General features: G+C 41.5%; 1 protein-coding gene across 3 annotated transcripts in view; it reads right to left on the reverse strand.

The window, feature by feature from the left end:
* Positions 1-20068, reverse strand: part of TRPS1 (transcriptional repressor GATA binding 1) — a 399923-nt gene that overhangs the window by 209186 nt on the left and 170669 nt on the right. For 2 of the 3 annotated variants that reach the window (XM_077493239.1, XM_077493238.1), the window contains one exon: positions 8559-9673. In XM_077493239.1, the coding sequence (XP_077349365.1) occupies positions 8559-9673 (1115 nt within the window). The remainder of the gene's footprint in view (positions 1-8558; positions 9674-20068) is intronic. The other variant, XM_077493240.1, reaches the window with a different exon arrangement.

Here is a 20068-nt window from a genome sequence, read left to right on the forward strand (position 1 = left end):
TAAACACTTTTCAATGCAACAAGCAATTTTTATGACAAAACGCTACTGCTCCTGGGCACGCATGGACACATAGGCTAACATGCAGGGGCATTTATGGGCAAAAAAACTCAAAAACGCCAGATGCCCTTAACAGCATGGCCAGAGTGCATGAGGCCTTAACCACTGCAGGTAAAGGTGAGGTTATGGACATGGTTATGCTGTCTGGCAGTGCTGCCTGGGTCACAAGAATGGCTGGACATAATTGGAAATTGTTGGTAATGCCACTCAAACATAGTTTAACTGTGAATTAAGCTACTTGTCTATGGTTCCATCTTTAATTGTATAATACTGATTTATTCCACTGCACTTTACTGATATTACCTTAAATAACCCGCCCCTTTATAATCACCCTGAATAAACTTACTATCAAATGTTTCCATCACAGTCACACGTCAGATTGGCATCACAGCTTGATCTCCTCAAGGCCACAGACACCCTGCTACCTTGTTCTACCTTCCTGTTAAACTTCTTGTTTAGAAAATGCTAAGCACAGTGGGAAGCAAGTTTACTTTACAGTAAAACTGCAACCAATATATATTGTAGTGGTTGATGCACAGTAAGGATTTGGCCACAGGAGTATAACTTTCAAAGGAGCCGTTTATTAGACATGCAAAAAAGAGCTTCTTTACAAGTTATACTCCTGTGGCCAAGTCCTGAGTGTGCCTTGGCCTCTACAATTTTGTCTACATATCCTACACATGTGCAGAGCACCCAGGCTTTTATCGAGATGAGCAGAAATTAATGAATAAAAAGGTAAGGGATCAGCCAAGAGCTACACAGGAGGAGGTTGTGAATGATCTCAAGGCAGTTAGGACCACAGTCACCAAACAAACCATTTGTACCACAATACGCCACCATGGATTAAAATCCTGCAGCACCTGCAATGTCCCTCTCCTCAAGAAGGCACATGGACGGGACCATCTGACGTTTGCAAATGAACATCTAAATCAGGGGTGCTCAACCTGTGGCTCACCAGCTGTTGCAAAACAAAAAAAAAGTCCCAACATGCCTCTGCCTCTGGGTGTCATGCTTGTGGCTGTCGGAGTCTTGCTATGTCTCATGGGACTTGTAGTTCCGCAACAGCTGGAGAGCCACAGGTTGAGCACCCCTGATCTAAATGATTCAGAGAAGGTTTGAGAGAAATGGCTGTGGTCATTTGAGACCAAAATTTAGCTCTTTGGCATTAACTCAACTCGTTGTGTTTGGAGGAAGAACAATGCTGACTATGACCCTAAGAACAACATCCTTATAGTCAAGCATAGAGGTGGAAACATTATGCTTTGGGTCTGTTTCTCTTCTAAAGATACAGGCTGAATTTGCCGCACTGAGGGGCCAATGGATGGGGCCATGTATTGTAAAAACTTGGATGAGATCCTTCTTCTCTAAACCAGACAATGACCCAAACCATACCACCAGGGCAACAAAGGAGTGGCTCAAGATGAAACACATTAAGGTCATGAAGTGGCCTAGCCAGTCTCCAGATCTTAATCCTATAGAAAATTTATGGAGGGAGCTGAAACTTCGAGTTGCCAAGTGACCTTAAGGATTTAGAGAAAATTTGTAAATCAGAGTGGACCAAAATGCCTCCTGAGATGGTTCCAAACCTGGTAACCAACTACAAGAAACGTCTTACCTCTGTGCTTGCCAACAAGGGTTTCTCCACCAAGTACTAAGTCATATTTTGCTTGGGGATGGAATACTTATTTTACTCACTGAACTGCAACTCAATTTATAACATTTGTATCAGGGTTTTTTTCTGGATTTTTGGTTGATATTCTGTCTCTCTCATTTAAAATATACCTATGATAAAAAAAGATAGATACCCTTAATTTATTTGTAAGTGGGCACACTTACAAATTCTGCAGAGGATCAAATAATTATTTTCCCCACTATATATAAAAAAAATGTTGGTAGAGTAGGGAAGGCTTAGAGCCACTGTCAGGCTTTATTGCTGCCTATCTACTACTGGGGGAAAATTATGTGTAAGTAACCACATAGAAAATAATGGGAAATTTTCCCAGTAAGGGGCACAGACATGAATAAAAGCTGCCCAGAAGTTGAAAACTTTCCCTACCTTACTAAAGGTAGTGCTTTTCCTGATATCTGTATACACATTGCAGAGATTCCCCTCACCTTCTGTCGCAGCGTCCACATAGGAACTGATGGGAAATCTCCCCAGTAATGACCCAGATAGCCATACAAAAACAGTTTCTAATCCTTCCACCCTTTAAATCTAGAAAAGACATTCTGGAGTTACACTTCAACAAGACTTTGGCATTCCATGGCAGCTGTAGAGGAAGCTGGGAGGTATAGTTTATGGGTGGACAGAAAGTGATGGCTTTAAAGGCTTACCTTTGCTTTACAGATTTAGACACATGCTTGAAGGAAAGAACATTTGTGCCGGAGTAATTAAAGTCCAGATGTTAGACATATATCAAGCAGAGTTACTGCTTACTTCAAGATTCTAAAATTTCTAGATTACCAGGAAATAATCTATGAATATGACACACTAGTCCTAGGAAATCGGATTTGAAAATGTCAAAAGCCAGTTGGAACAATCCATTTTTTTAAATCTATTTTGTGTGATTTTAGAGGCCTACTGTTTATAAAAGTAATGTCCCTGTATATTCACTCTAGCCTCTTTATTTATTTTATTCATTACCAGTTTATTATAAGAGCAAAATCAAATAGAATTCAACTAAATTCTAGACAAGTGGAAAGCACTTTTTACCTGCTGTCAGCTCATAAAAGGCCCTCTTTTTTTTCTCTCTATTAGTACATCATTATTTTCACTGGATATTTACTAGGTCAATCATTAGAACGGCTCCTCCAATGTTACAAGAGAAGTGCTGCTGGTTTATGTTCTTGTGGAGGTTTTTGACAGTCAAGTTTCCATGCTGTCTCTATTATTAAATTCACTCATTCAATGGTAATTACAACAGAGTGCGTAAACCCAAATTTGTTGTCTTTGTTTAGCTTTGGATAAGGAAAGGAACAGTTAACATTGTTTTTTAGTTGTCTGTGTCCTGTTAATGAGATTGCTCTTTACTTCTTGTCTTCAAAACACAGCAGGAAGTAGGGGGAGGTCTCTTTGTAGCACCCTCTTGGGTTAGTGTAGGCTGTTAGGTAAATGTAGCTAGCTCCTCTATAGTCAGTGGAGCAGGGATTGATTGTTTAGGGCTGCTCAGTGTCTCACAGACTGCTGCTCTGATTGCTTCCCCCTGTATTCTAGGGGGTTATAGAATTATAGTGCGAGAAAGAACAGTGAGCAGCCTAAATGTTTATGGGACTTCAGCCAATCCCTGGGGACATGTGCCCAGTAGATGGTTGAATAGCCCATAAATAGACTGAGACCTGAGACAGGGGGCAGTGTTCCTGGATCCAGTCCTGCTGGAGGAGACACCTGTGCAGGGGCTGTGTCCCTGGGGCAGGAGTGCTAGAAGTGCTACTAAGAAGACACATAGGTCCCAGCTAAGCCTTAGCTCAGTGACCTATTTTCAATCTTAGTTCTGGCATCACTGAAGGTAAAGAATGGACTTCCTGCAGCCGCACATTGATGCTGTCCCTAGCATGAGTGTGTAAGTGGCAATATCAGGCCAGGCCATGCCCCCAATGCATTTCACTCCACCCCTCAGACCTTAGTGATAGGGATCGGGTCACAGTTAGTCCTGGAATCAGTTGGGATCTGGAGAAAGCTCACTGAAGAAAGCCATGGAGTGAAGAGTGTCTAGCTGCCCTATAGTGTTATGAACCTGCATCTCCCTCACTGAGTAGAGCCTGGTGGTTATCAGAAGGAGGCATCCAATGATCTTGTGGCTGCGTGAGTAGATGACCCATGTGCTGGAGAATCAGTGACTGTATGAAGCTTTTGGTCTCTGGAAGAAGTCATAGTCATCGTCAGCATTAGAAATTCTGTGGGACATTTTTTTTACAATTTAGCAAGATAGTTAAGGAGTTCTCAAAGTGTTCACTTCATCAGTTTTGGGGTATCCCATGCTCCCCAGACCTAACCCCATCCAAGTTCAAGGTTCCAATAACATCCTAAAAAGACACCCCTAGACTGTTCCTTTGAGTTAGTGGCAAAGTGAAGAACATGCTGTGTGCCTGGCTGTATGTGCACTAACAGGGGAAAAGCTTCTCAGCAGCTCTTTAGGGGGTGGGCTACATCTCAAAAAGCCCTGGTACCAAACCTGCAGGACTTATTGTGCGGCCCTCAAAGATAGTAGCCTGTGTTAGTGCTAACTCAAGCTAATAAATAATAAAGACTTGCATCTAGTAGGTAATGAAAGATTTGGAAGACTAGATGATTTTCAACATTTCCAAATAGCCCAGCAAGTAACTCACTCACCCGATACAGGAAGAGTAGGTCAGACAGAGCTTGTAGAACTCGTATTAAAGTTCTAAATTATCTAATATGGGATTGGGAAGTCAAGTAAACCTTTAAATTTAAGCCTATATTCTGGCTTTTTTCAGGCTTTTTTAGCTAATTGGTGAAAGGTCTAAGGTAAAAGGTTGCAATATGTATTCCTGCAACTGAATGCTGCATGGGGTTGCATGGAGCTGATGAAAACCATAAGTCATTTTTAAAACTTAAAAAATTCCTTTTTTTAAAGCATGTAACTTTCTTTATAAATAAATTGTCTAGCATAATATGTTCACTGTCCTTCTCACTTTACCCTTATGGCCACAGCTTTTACTCCTGAGCCTAAAATCTGTTTATTCTTGTTGTACCATATAGTCGCACCTTCCACTGGAAGATATGTAGTCTTTGCAAACAGCCTATAAAAAAAAAACTCATTAACCGGGTAAGCTTGACCTACAAAAGGGTAGGTCAGATAATGCTTCTGGCTCACAGGCTTCTCACTTAGAGTTGCTGGCTTTACTCTTAGGTGCCGGTCTCTCAGCTCTCCACAAACTCAGCATACCTGAAAACCTATCAGATCCTGAGCCGCAGGAGGTATGACTGCCCCAACAGCCGCGGTATTGAATAAAGATGTACTCTACGTGTTTTACTTTTTCTTCAGAAACTTTAGCTCTTAAACAATAAAAAAATAAACAAATATATCATGATAAATGGAAATGGAGAAACTCCTAAAAAACTCTAAAAGATCACCAAGTATACCGGGATTGGGGTGAGCTTAGAGTGGGGCACCTAAGCGTAAACCGGCACCAGTGAACCAAAATCTGGGAGGCTATTCCATAAGCATGATAAGATGTACAATTGTGTTGGTCAAGTACTTTCTTTGCAAATAGGTGTAAAAACAATCAGTAAATTAAATTAAATATAAAGATTATTTGGTGGAATCCTAACAACCAGGCCCCTTAATTGCTGCTTAGAAATGAATATAAAGGAACATGCACGCAAATGTTTTACAGAAGACCTCCAGCCAAGAAAAACATAGCTGGTAAACTCAAACATCTGGTTATGTGCACTTAGTCTTTTTTTTTTTATTATTTTTCTTCCAATGAGCTCAAGAAGCATCTGTACCGAAGGTTAAAGTGGACCTTGAACTAAAAGTCATGGGCTTACGGTGCATAGACTTCCATCTCCTTTCAAATAGCTGCATTAAAGCTGTTAAAACACCTGTGGAATACAGTCAGAAATATTTGCCTTACCCTAGCTTCTGCTGGCACCTAGGGGAGGGTAACGTCACCAACCTTTCCATGGGATTCTGGTAACACTGAGTAGCCCAAAACGTTTGTAAGAAAACACACCTTCACTGAGCTATAGTATCTTCTCAGGAGATTTTGGATATTCAATATTCTGAGGGTCTCACCTGAATTATTATTATTGTGACATCAACCTCTCCAGTACAGAAGCAGACGTAAGGTACATATATTTTCTTAGTATTTTTCCACAAGTATTTTATTCCACAGGTTAACTGCTGCAATTTGAGATGGGGACATGGTGGTGGTGGTGGAATAACTATAAAATAAGAATAATTTGCCTTTCATTGCAAGGCCAACTTGGATAATCAATAAACCTTAGATTTTAAGCTCCTTGAGGGCAGGGACTGATGTGAATGTGCAATATATGTGTAAAGCTCTGAGTAAATTAACAGCAATATATAACTACCAATAATAAATAGTTAAACTGTAGGTATGTGTGTAGATTTCTGATACAATATTTTGGGAAGGATTTCCTAAAGGCGCGTGAGCCTGTGCACTTTGGAAGTGCAGTTGCATTCAATTTCCCCATAACTTAGTGAATGTGGTTGAGCTGTGCTGGTTTCCATCATCCAATATGTGCAAGAAAAAATGCTGATTTGTTTTTCTTTATCCTATTATTTTATCCTATTGTTTTTTTATTGGGTATTTGTGCAGAATGAAGCTTCTCCACATTCACTAAGCTCTTGGAAAAATGAGTGCAACTGCGCTTCCAAAGTGCACAGTCTATTTGACTTTAGTAAACCCATCCCATTGTGTGATGATGATTTATGTACAAAGGGAATACTGAAATCTTTTTTTCAAAAGCAAACTTTATGACAAAAATCTAAATTACAGTTCAGTTAGTATAATAGTCATTTTATTTGTCTAGAGTTCTCCTTAACTATGTTTTTTGACAATCTTAGTACAGTGTGCTTTCGTTATCTATTTTTGGGCACTGAAAAATGTCCCGTACAAGAATAACAACTTGCATGTTCAAAATGAAACTGATTTATGTACAAAAAAAAAATAAAAAATCCACGGTAGAAGAGCAAAAATTTATACACATATGTAAGATTGGGGAAATAGTCAAATGAGCTGAATATTTACAGGTATGCAATACAAGCATGAAATATGCAACCTACAGCTAACCACATGTAAATGTGATTTATTTATTGTGCAGACCACAATAGATTAGCTTCAGCAGATTGAACAAGCTGATAAAATAAGATTCTGCTTTTTTTTCCCAGAAAAGAACTTTCAAGTTAATTATTTAACTGCTTGATTAGAAGGATAATCGTTGTAGGGTGTAATTTTCTGTTTGCATTTCTGAAGTTGGGGGAATGGCAATTAGTTTAATTTTGTCATTAGCTTCTAATGGGGCAAAGCACCAAAAATAAGTACTGGCCCACATACTGTATATATATATATATATATATATATATATATATATATATATATATATATATATATATATATATATATATATATATATATGCACACTATATTACCAAAAGTATTGGGATGCCAGTCTTAATCCATGCACTGGTCCTGTGGGAACAGAAAGGGGGCATCCTCAAACGGTTCCCACAAAGTTGGGAGCATGGAATTGTTCAAAATGTCTTGATATGCTGACGCCTCTTAAGAGTTTCCTTCAATGGAACTAAGGGGCCTAGCCCAACCCCTGAAAAACAACCCCACACCATAATCCCCCCTCCACCAAATGATTTGGACCAGTGCACAAAGCAAGGTCCATATAGACATAGGATGAGCGAGTTTAGGGTGGAGGAACTTGAGTGGCCTGCACACCTTTGGAATGAATTAGAGAGGAGCCAGGCTTTCTCGTCCACATCAGTGGCTGACCTCACAAATGTGCTTCTGGAAGAATGGTCAAAAATTCCCATAGACACACTCCTAAACCTTGTGGACAACCTTCTCAGAAGAGTTAAAGCTGTTATAGCTGCAAAGTCCAAGTCAACATTGAACCCTACAGACGAAGACTGGGATGCCATTTAAAGTTCGTGTGTGTGTGTGTGTGTGTGTGTGTGTGTGTGTGTGTGTGTGTGTGTGTGTGTGTGTGTGTGTGTGTGTGTGTGTGTGTGTGTGTGTGTGTGTGTGTGTGTGTGTGTAAAGGCAGGTGCCCCAATACTTTTGGTAATATAGTGTGTGTTTGTGTGTATATGTATATAGCTTAAAGAGGTCTCAGAAGATATGCCTGTTTCTTCTACTTCTCCTCTATTTCAAAACAGCAAGCTAGTAGAGACTCTTCAGGATTCAACACTTCCAATCAGCTACACTAATTTCAGGAGTGACTTTGATGGTCAGAAGAAGAAGGAACCTACACATGGCTGGGGACATCCTGCACTACTGGAAATATTGAATGCTGAAGAGGCTTTTTGAGTCTGCAGAGATGATATGCCGTCTCTACTGTAAAGGATTGGTTTAATAGGAGGCTTAGATGAAGCCCCAAACAAAAAGAAAATAGTTTGTTCTATTTACTTTCATTTGTAGCTAAAATGGACAAAATTTGATGAATCAAATATATTAGATCCAAAGGGGAATATAGATCAGTTTATGAACCTGGACCACAGGTGACCACACCTTTGAGAGAAATATCCTCACTGCAGGCACCAACTTGACTACCATTTTTCCACCTATTAGAACTGAATTGATATTGGATATGTTGGCCTTTCCATACAAATAGGTAGGTGTTGCCATTTCTTAATACCTACCACATAGTGATATTATGTCATGCATGATCAAACAAACTATAATCACGCACAGCACAATAACTGTTTATTCCAAAAAGATGATCTTACTTGTAACTGTCAAACAAAAAATGTTTTCTTGTTAGTTAAATATTCTGGGCATACCTGTAGTGTCGGGAAAGGTCTTCTTCTCCCAGGCTGCTAAAGTCACATTTGGTACATGAGTGTTCCTTGTTTTCTTTGACCGTCAGCTGTCCATCAATGGCTTGCTGGTGATTCGGTTCCTGCTTGACTTCAGAAGCCTGGCCTTCATGGGCATTCTCATAGTGAAGCAGGAGCACATCTACATCAGGAGAGGAGAATGGGCATTGATCACACTGGTGTTTAACTCGTGGGCTACCTGTCACCCCAGCAGACAAGTGCAATAGCAAGAGAGCACAGTGAGAACAATTACTTTTTTTGCAAGCAAAAGGGTAAGATATCTCTCCATGGTGCTTTTCAGGGCTGCAGAGGCCTCTGGGACAAAACGGGCAATGTTTAATAGTACACTTGTGAATATTGTGGTGCTGTTGGTAATGGCGTAGGAGAGGCCCGACCAAGATCACCTCAGGGCTATGGCTTTTAGAGTACCTAAAGTCACAGAACTGACAATTGTAGCTAGTGACTATTAAATCCTCAGCTGGTTTAATTGAGAGGTCTTTCTTTTTGGCCAATCCTTTCTCTACTTTTGCCAAGAGCGGGTCATCTGAATTTTTGGCAATATCATTTTGATTAATGACTGATCTCCTGAAGATCTTGTCATTGGGATCCGAATTAGGGCTCTCTGGCACCCCTCCCCCATGCTGTTGACTGTGATGGTCTAAAAGTTTGGCATTGCTGGAGGATTCACAGCTGAAACTACAGAACTTGCACCAGTAGTAGTTGGTGTCATCGTTCCCATTCTGCCTGGAAGAATCTGCAGGCTTAATTGGCACTGAATATCCAACTGGCATATCATCTGCTGCTTTAACAGTGATTTTGTCTTGCCACTTTCCCATATCTCCAGGCTCACAAGAACGTGGGATGGGGCTGGATTTATTGGCAGTTTTCTCGGATGGTTTACCAGAATCAGAGGACACTTTCATTTTGTTAGGGTGCGTCTTTAGAAAGTGCTGCTCCAGCTCGGTTGAAGAGTTCCCCATGTACGTGAAGTTGCAGAATTTGCAGCGGAAGTACTTTGTGTTTCCTTGGCAATCTGGTGTTTTACGTCCAATGCCGATGAAAGTACCACCAAAGGTAACCTGTGAAATAAGAAAAAAAGAACTGAGTAAATAGAACCAATTCACTTTTCCCACTGACTCTCAGGTAGCTTAATCATTGCCTTGGTAGAAACATTTTAGTTATGGTCTTGGTAGCTAATCACTACCTTGGTAGAAACATTTTAGTTGTGGCCTGAAAACAAAGTCAAAGGACATTCTCACCGCTGATTATTACTCAATCATTCACTTCAAGGAGTTTTCCACTTTCCTCAAGGAAGTAGAAAACTTGAACCTGTATTTATCTAAAACTGGAAAACCCATCTAAAGTATATCCAAAGCCAAAACCTCTCTGCTATCTTATGCCGAGTACACACGATCAAATTGTCCGGCGTACTTAGTCCGCCGGACCGCATTTCACCAGACAATCCGTGTGTGGGCTTCAGCGGACTTTTTCAGCGGACAATACCTTGGTGAGTATGCTAGTCCGGCGGACTAAGAATGACGCATGCTCAGAAGCAAGTACGAAAAGGAAGTTATTGGCTACTGGCTATTGAACTTCCTTTCTCTAGTTCTGTCGTACGTGCTGTACGTCATCGCGCTAGCAATCGCCGGACTTTCCGTGTGTCCGTGTGTGGCCAAGTCCGCTTGGTAGAAAGTCCGCCGGACAATTTGATCGTGTGTACGTAGCGATAGACAGCTGCCACTGGTACAAGTGTCCCCTTTGGAAGATTTCCCTTCTGTTCCTGTCTTGGTGACAACTCAAATTTTTGGAGTGAATCTTCCTACCGGGGACATAGATAAAAACTCCTCACTGCTTTAACCAAAACTAAAAACGTTTGGCGTTGCATACACTTTTATGGAAATTTTAATGTATATAATTATTTTTGTTTAAACAACACAGAACTGCCAGATCTACTATTTTGTACTACTATTTGCTTTCTAAATAAAGCTAAAAGATGAGTTAAATATCAAAGACCGAATATTTGTTATATGTTTCTTTGGAACAGTGTCAGCTCTTCTTCATTTAAAGTGTTACTAAACTCAGGACCCTGCATTCACTATATATGGTCTCCCACAGTACACAGAACATGGAAATGCAATTATTTTAGTAAATAAAAGCTACTAAATGCCTTTTCCAATCAGCAGTGTATAGCAGTCTTATGACTTCTATTAGTGTCTGGTTAAAGCTTGTAGGAGGAGTTTTCATTCTACTCGAACTGTCCTATGAAGCTGCAGGACCCCTGACCCTCTGTCTGGACAGTGCTGTGCCAATCACATGCACCATCCCAAGAAAAATCTCTAGCAATACACACTAAATTGAGTGTGTATAGAGTGCCCCCAAGGCTCTGTACTATCAGGAGATGGATTGGGGACTGAGGAAGAAGGTGAGGATCAAAGAAGACAGGATCAAACAGCCTTTTTTACACAATGCAGAGGATTAACCCCTTAGGTTCCACAGTGAGTATAACAAGCATGTTTTACTACACATACAAACTGATTGTACTGTTTTGGGTTTAGTAACACTTTACCTTTCTCCATTTAACAGCAACAGGCATTCTAAAACCATAGTTATTCCCACTGCTTAAAAATTGGTATGTAAATGCTCCTAGCAGAAATAGTTAAAAGTATGCATTTTTCAAGTTGGCAGTAGGAGGTGAGGCTCTCTATGCATGAAATGATAAACATGGGGTACTCTGCTAGAGAAATATGAGAAACACAGGTCTTCTTTTTTTTTAAGTGATGCCATGAAAACACTAATCTTGAAGGCAGTGGTGGCTGGTGTTTTTTTGTTTTTTTTTGGGGGGGTCCGGCACTTACCCTATCTAGCTGGCGGGCAGCGGCTCCTGCGTCCTCTCCTCCATCATGGCAGCTTCCGTCGTGCGTCTCCTCCTCTCCTCCTAGGCGTCCAATGGGATCACCTGTCCTTTCAGCCAATCCGGCTAACTGGCCTCAAGACCTGTTTCCTGATTGGCCGGGAGGAAGATCAGTGTTACTATAGCGAATATTCATTCGCTATTGTAACACACCTGGGTGGGCTTAATTCGCAGTGCTTGCGCCCCGAGCCCACACTAATTTGAAGCCTATTGGAGCCTCTGGTTTGATGCTTCAACCCCCCCCCCCACCCCCCCAATGGAATCCATGCATCTGGCGTTCTGCTTGGGGGTCGGACACATGGATAGGGGGGCGGCGCCCGTTTGCCCTTAATGGATGAACTGTCCCTGCTTGTAGGACTTGACATCTTTAAAGTGTTTGTTCTCCTTTTAAGAAAAAATAAAAAGGTGAACTGAGACTGTACACCCTAGGCTTTCTTTCCTTTATTTTCATCTGGTGACCCAGCCTGTAAGTCTATTGTTTTTCAGAACAGAACTGTCCTGCAGATGTAGCAGTCACAGGGATGGGACAAACTATTTAGCACTGACAGGAATGCTTACAATGATTTATTTTTAGTTTGGTGTAATGGCTTATACCGTGCAGGCTGGAGATTGGCTTCAATTTGTTAGTGTATCTAAATCTGTCAGTACATATAACACTCCCCTCCCCCAGACTGACAATGCTGCTGTCCAAAAGGTGCCCCCTGTGCTTCTTCTTTCAGAGTGGGGGCACTCTAATACAGAAGGTGTGTTACTGGCCAGATAACCATGTGAAAACAGAAAAGAAGAAAACAAATGCAGCCACCACATCTAATGATTGGTAAGCTGCAATATAGTACATTTTTGAGTTTAATACCACTTTACCTACAGTAGAGAAATGTCAGGTCAGCAAACTTGTGGTGCTGTCTGGTAGAGCTTAGTAAATCCCGGGAATGGATAGATAGAAATACCAATTTACAGCCAAACTGTGTATTAAGTTGTTTTTCAAGAAGTTTGAAATGAAACCACATAAACATATAAACATAAAGCAGACATTTTAGTTTAGGATATAAAGCTATTTCCACAAGTAGCAAATGCGTTTAAATCATTTTTTTATTTTTTATTTTTATTAGATTTTTGTTTTGTTGTTAAAGTGGAACTTCACTCTCCCAATCAACATTGATTATGTGTAATCCTTATGCTGCTAGCATTAGTAAATAGATAGGAAAATATTTCAAATGAACCACTTTCAGACCGGACCAATTTGCTGGTCAAAGACCAGACCACTTTTTGCGATTCGGCACTGCGTCGCTTTAACTGACAATTGCGCGGTCGTGCGACGTGGCTCCCAAACAAAATTGACGTCCTTTTTTTCCCACAAATAGAGCTTTCTTTTGGTGGTATTTGATCACCCCTGCGGTTTTTATTTTTTGCGCTATAAACAAAAATAGAGTGACAATTTTGAAAAAAACGCATTATTTTTTACTTTTTGTTATAATAAATATCCCCCAAAAATATATAAAAAAACATTTTTTTCCCTCAGTTTAGGCCGATACGTATTCTTCTACATATTTTTGGTAAAAAAAATCGCAATAAGCGATTATTGATTGGTTTGCGCAAAAGTTATAGCATTTACAAAATAGGGATAGTTTTATAGCATTTTTATTAATAATTTTTTATTATTTTTTTTTTTACTAGTAATGGCGGCGATCAGCGATTTTTATTGTGACTGTGACATTGTGGGGGACCCATCGGACATTTTTGACACATTTTTGGGACCATTGTCATTTATACAGTAATCACTGCTATATAAATGCAGTGATTCCTGTGTAAATGACACTGGCAGTGAAAGGGTTAACCAGTGGGTGGCAGTGTAGGGGTTAAGTGTTCCTAGGGGAGTGTTACTAACTGTGGGGGGGTTGGGCTTTCATTTAGTGTACACTGATCTCTGCTCCAATCACATGGAGCAGAGATCAGCGTCACTAGTTGCTAGGCAGAATAGACAAATGTTGTTTACACAGCATTTGCTCTATTCGGCCGCTCCGTGAGACGATTGCGGGGATGCCCGCGGCGATCGAGTCCCGGACTCACGGGGGTCCCGACCAGCGCGGGAGCGCGCCGCCGGCAGCGCGCTCCCGATGGCAGGGCGGCATCGAATATTGGACGTACCTGTACGCCAATATGCCTGCCCGTGCCATTCTGTCGACGTACATCGTCGTGCGCTGGTCGGGAAGTGGTTAAAGATGAATTCTTCTATTAATTGATTAATTTTTTTTGATCGATCAAAATTCTTTTGATCGGTACTCACCTCTCTGCCGGCTTCCGGGTCTTCAGGGAGTTCCGTTGGAGATCCGGTGACGTCACAAACATCGACGTCACTGGACTCCTCCCCCCTTCCCCAAGTGCCTCCCTCTGCTAACGAAGGGAAGGGGGAGGAGTCCGGTGACATTGAAGTTCTGATTCAACGTACGGGGGAGCAGCTACGCATGACATCACCCGCTGCTGCCCTACAGAACTAACACGATTGTCGGCTTTACATGCTGTGTTTTTTTTATCATCTTTATGTGATTAGTTTGTGTTTGAACACAAAAATGTAATCTTATACTTAAGCGGTGAGCACTTAGATCTTTTCTTTCTACCCATGACCTGTCGTCCTTGCTGAGATCTAAGGAGACATGAGAGAAGTTTATGGTTCGTGTTAACCCTTTTGATACTCGCTTGCATGACCACCTGTTTCCACAGGGGTCCATGCCATAAGGTGAGAGTGATTAGTTAGACTGGAGGTGGAGGGATTGTTACGCTACTGTGGAAAAAAAAATTACTTACGTCAGTGCTACAGGTTCAATTTAATACGTATTTGTGTGAACTGTGAAGTTAAGTCATGGATTGTGGAAACTAACTAGTGTCGGGTGATTGTATATAGTGTATACCACATTTACCACTGACTAATGCAGAGTTGCAATGCAAGGAGATCAGCTAAAAGTAGTTGGATCTGTATGTGGGTTATAATGAATCGAAATTAGTCAATTCATCGATTTAAAAGAAAATCGATTAATCGAACACGAAAATTTTAATCAGTAACAGCCCTAATTTTTAACAGTAAATGGAGCTTACATGGTGAAATACAGTAATTAGAAATCTGACGGACTGTTTAGATGTCAGTTTTTATGATGCCAATTTGCATATACTTCAAAATGTTAGGAAGAGTGATCAATCCTATTAGGTAAAATTAAATTGTCCAAAAAAAAAAAAAAAACATCACTCTGCAAAAGAATAAAGTTAATATTAACCTCTACCACTAGCCATGATGCTGAGCTCTGCAGTAGTGAAGAGAAATGACCAACAAAGGTCCTGCAACGCCCAAAACTTCTTGAAGCTTCAAATTCCTGGTTCCCCCTACTGCCCCAAGTGGTTTGATCTGCCATCTCCTATGTCACTATAAGACATGTATGGGCTGGTGGGAGGACCCACTGCACACAGCAGGGGACCAGGAGATCAACAACCATGAAATTGCCAAATTCTGCAGAATCTTCAGCTGGTGGCTTCTCTTCTCTACTACAGAGATCAGTGGTGTTGAGTATTCCATATCTTCTTTGCAAGTCCACTTTACTAAAAAAAAATGTATAATAGCGAGGGTCTCTTGAAAAATCAAGTTAGTCTTGCTATCTAAGCTTTTAACATCTTCCAGGGTTGCCAGACTACTTGTCTAGGCTTGGATATGACTGGAATATAAAAAAATAAAAAAAAGTCTAGAAAAACACCAGATCTCTCACAGCCTTATTTTATCAGGCAGCTGCATTTCACTGATGTTGACGGCAGGTGAGTTTATTGCTGTTAATATTACCGGCAACGTGTATGTTAGAATGCTTGCTGTCTTGTAAAGTTAACTTTCTTTTAATTAAGATAGCTTCCAGCTCGTGTCTGCCTATGCCTTCTTATTTAGCTGTCACTTTCATGTAAACCTCGTTTGAAAGAAGCAGGCCAGGTATTTCAAGACTTCCTTCTAAAAGTGATTTATTATATCCTGGCTAGCCCTTATTTAATGCTTCATTTTATTACCAAATGTCATCCTTCCGACAATCCACTCTACAGAGCACTTCCAATTTTAGATGCTACCAACAACAAAAAAAAAAACTATATATATATTTAATAAAATGATCAAAAGGAGAGGCAGATGAGCGGAATTTGCAATGAAATTCAAGTTCTGCCAATTATACTTGTCGTTTTTGGTGGTATACTCAATTATTACATCAATATCCCCTTTCAAGGGAGATGGAAACCACAGGCATATTTTATACAATGCTTTACATTTCAATAGTCTTTTCTGTATTCATATACTGTTAGGAACAGTCACCTCCATACATATGATAAAGTAAACGTGACTAGGTGCTGGACAATTTTAATAAGCCAGATTATGCCTGAATATACTAAAGACGCAACATACAGTGAGGAGTTTTCCTAAAAGAATTAAGAAACCACAGATGATAAAACTAGCCAGTGGCAGGACATTTTTATTCATGGAGATTATGCCTAACCAGACTTTGCCTAAACTTTACTGTTACTTTGAGGATCAGGAAGTAAAGTGAATATTATGCCGTGTACACACGATCAGACTGTCCGCCGGACTTAGCCCAGCAGACAAACCGCCGGACTTTGAAGCAGAAGTCCGCCGGACTTTCCGAATGAGCGGACCCACACACAACCGGACTTTTCCGGCAGACTAGGACACTGGACTATGGCGGGAGTCCGCCATACTTTTGAAATGAACGGACTTGCCCACATACTGAGGAAAGTCCGTTCATTTTGAACGCGGCTCCAGGTAGCCGGGACTAGCGAAGAAAGTCAATGTTGCCGCCTTCGGCGGCGAGATTGACACGTCGCTGGCCCCGTCACCTGGTATGAACTTAAAGAGGAAGTCCTACGCTGAAAAAACGGCGTGGGGGTCCCCCCCCCCCAGGTCCATATCAGACCCTTATCCGAGCACGCAACCCGGCCGGTCAGGAAAGGGGGTGGGGACGAGCTCCAATTATCTCATCACTGGTTTCTTGAACATGACAATGAGGTCACTGTACTCCAATGGCCTCAACATTCACCAGATCTCAATCCAATAGAGCACCTTTGGGATGTGGTAGAATGGGAGATTCGCATCATGGATGTGAAGCCGACAAATCTGCAGCAACTGTGTGATGCTATCATGTCACTGTGGACCAAAATCTCTGAGGAATGTTTCCAACACCTTGTTGAATTTATGCCATGAAGAATTAAGGCAGTTCTGAAGGCAAAAGGGGGTCCAACCCGGCACTAGCAAGGGGTACCTAATAAAGTGGCCGGTGAGTGTATTTTACAGGCCAGAAGAAGAAATCAGAAAAATTCCTGGTGGTGTAAATACCCGGCCAGGCTTTGCAGATGTCTGCCTTTGCCTCTACTGAACAGACCACGTCAAAGTTACAATATGTTCTCCTCCTTACAGTAAACAGGTCTAAATTCAGAAACAACATAACGGGTATTTATAGAACATTACTAAACTATAAACTTCTGTAAACAATGCGCTGCGTCTACGGGTGGTGAATGCGGAAACTCCAGGCAGGACCTCCTCCACAAACCATATTGGCTGACAGCGCACACTCTACTCACGGTGCTTCCCCACTCCTTCGTTGATGCATTTTCAGGGTGCCTGACTCCCAGCATGGACACGTGATTCAGGTGAAACATGGACACGTGATTCAAAAACACACCAAAAACGCAACTGCGGTACATTTTTTATGTGTTTCTTAGTAATTGCCATTCAATTCAATGGTGACCTGGGCTGTTGGTGTGGTTTTGAATAGCGCACCAAAGATGCAGCATGCAGAACTTTTCAAAACACATCAAACCCGCAGCACAGTGGTGTGAAGAGTCCCATAGGATTTAAAGGGAAATATTGTTATTGCATTTTTCTTGTGCTTTTAGCAAGGTAAAAACGCACCAGTGTGAAATCAGCCCATAGGCCTCTTTGCATTGGAGTAACTTGAGCTTTCAAATCGCATGACAAGCCGCACTCTATTGTCAGCAATGGCACTGTTTAAATCGGCGCCGACTTCCTGGGGCCGCATCAATTTGAAAAAGCAGTTCCTGCACTACTTTTTGGCGATTTCAGGTGCGACTTGCATAGACATCTGTGCATGAAAGCACACAGATGTCTTCACACACTGACATGCGGCTTTGAAAATCTGCGATTTTCAGATGAAGTCACACAATTTCAAAGCCGCATTTTTACGGCGTTTGGTAAATGTTAAAAAAAAAACACCTTGTCATTGAAATGAATGGACAAAGGCATCAAAAACACACCTTTGTTTTTCTTGAGTCACGTGTCCACGTTTCACAGGTGTATGCTGGGAAATAGATACCCAGAAAACGCACCGAAAACGCATCAAAAGCACTGCAAAAATGCATTTTGTCTTGTACACACGGTCAGACATTTTTCGACCACAATCTGATTTTTTCCGACAGATTTTGTCCGAAACTGGTGTTGAATACACATGGTCAGACAAAGTTGTCGGAAAATCCGATCGTTCGGAACGTGGTGACGTTCAGTGCGTAGGCACTTTGTTCGTTGGAATTCTCTACAAGCGATCGTAAAAAGTCAGATCGGATTTTTTTTGTCTGAAAATTTTAGATCCTGCTCTCAAAAGTCCGATAAGAGCCCACACACGATCAAATTTTCCGACAATATAATCCGATCGGACCTTTTCCGCCGGAATTTCCGACCGTGTGTACAGGGCATATGAGTTTCATTGCGTGCAATGGAGCGGTGTGAGAGCAGCCTAAGCCAGACAGGGATTTCATTTGTGGTCTAGATTGTCTCCACCATGCCACACACAGAAGCTTACATCCAAATCCCTGTATGCGCCGTCCCACCTGCGTGGTGTAAACGAAATGCCTAAGCGAAATGCCTAAGCGAATGATACAGTAATTTTAATTAATAAACGTGCATGCATAGACAAACTTTATTTATTTTTTCAGTATTGGAGAGTGTGGTGAAGGATTATAACCTCTGTCAGGTTTTGATGTTTACATCCCTGCAAGGGAGATCTGCCCTCCTTACTTGCCCTAATAATACCTGTCACTAGAATGGAAAGCCAAAATGTTTGGCTGGTTCAGCTGGGACCGGGCATCTGTGTGCCCACCCGCCCCGTTAGACAGAAGTTGAATGTTAGATCGACTTCTATTGAATGGAAATGATGGAAAACATTTGTTGATCGGCAGCTGCAGCCACGGATCACTGTATTCTGACAGTAGGAGCCACTGACAAAATACAATATACCTCCACAGGGGATTTCTCCATCTGCCTCATTTGCTGGCTTAAACAAAAAAAAAAAAAAGAATAACCATCTATGCCCAAGAATTTCCACATCTCTGTGCTTCTCTATGCAATGCTGCCACATCATGGCATGGCTGGTGGGAGGGGCTAGCTGGTCATCTCCGGAGTCGCTCTAAATTTAAGGGGTAGATCTGAAATGAGGGGAAGCTCTGCTGATTTTATCATCCAATCATGTGCAAGCTAAAATGCTGTTTTTTATTTTCCTTGCATGTCCCCCTCGGATCTACAGCGACTTTACTTCCAAGTGCACTTGCAGTGCACCCAGCCTTAGTACTCCTCTCAGGAGCCCTGTTGCAGCAGTAGGTGGGCTCATGGGAGGAGCTATGCAAATTAAAAAAAAAGCCTTGCTAGGTGGATGTCAGTCTGAGGAGTGGATGTTTGCATGTAGCCTGCCCTGGGTAACGCCCACATGTGATCCAGAGTCTGCATGATTGAAAGACCTGACATCCAATAAATAAAAGGGGCGGGTCAGGAACAGGCAGGCCAGAGAGGAAGGGGCTTGGATCAGGGCTCACACCTCACACTGTCCACTATGAGGTCATACTTTGTATTCTACAAATATCCCTGGGCTGAAAAATTATAAGATTTATAAATTAACAAAAATAATAATAATGAATACATTCTACTTTAAGGTTTTTTATTTAATCAGCAAAAGTCCCCATCTGAGTCTCTTTTACATATCTGAGTCTCCCTTGCATCAGAGTCCCCCCTTACATGAAAGTCCCCATCAGGGTCATAAAAGTCCCCATCAGAGACCATCGTACATTGATCAGAATGATATGATTTAGAACAGGAGCCCCCCTTTAAATCAGAGTCCCCATCTGAGTTTCCTTTACATCACAATCCCCATCTAAATGACATCAGAGTTAATCCTTACATGACAGTGCCCCCTTAAATCAGCGTCCCCATTTAAGTTTCCCTTACATGACAGTCCCCATTACATCAGAGTAATGCATCTATCTGAGTGTCCCTTAGACTGGAGTCCCACTTTACATGAGAGTTCCCATCAGTCAGAGTCTCCATCTAAGTCACTTTTACATCAGAGTCCCACCTTACAGGAGAGTCCCCATTAGAGTCCCCATCAGAGTTCCCCCTTACATCAGAGTACCCATCCGAGTTTCCCGTGCATCAGAAGCCCCCCCCTTAAATTAGAGTCCCTATCAAAGACCATCCTTACATCATAGTCCCCCTTACATGAGAGTCCCCATCAGGATCCCCTCTTACATC

Source organism: Lithobates pipiens, unplaced genomic scaffold (genome assembly GCF_037356315.1).
Source record: "Lithobates pipiens isolate NorthernLeopardFrog02 unplaced genomic scaffold, aLitPip1_a1.2 Scaffold_19, whole genome shotgun sequence".
NCBI lineage: Eukaryota > Metazoa > Chordata > Amphibia > Anura > Ranidae > Lithobates > Lithobates pipiens.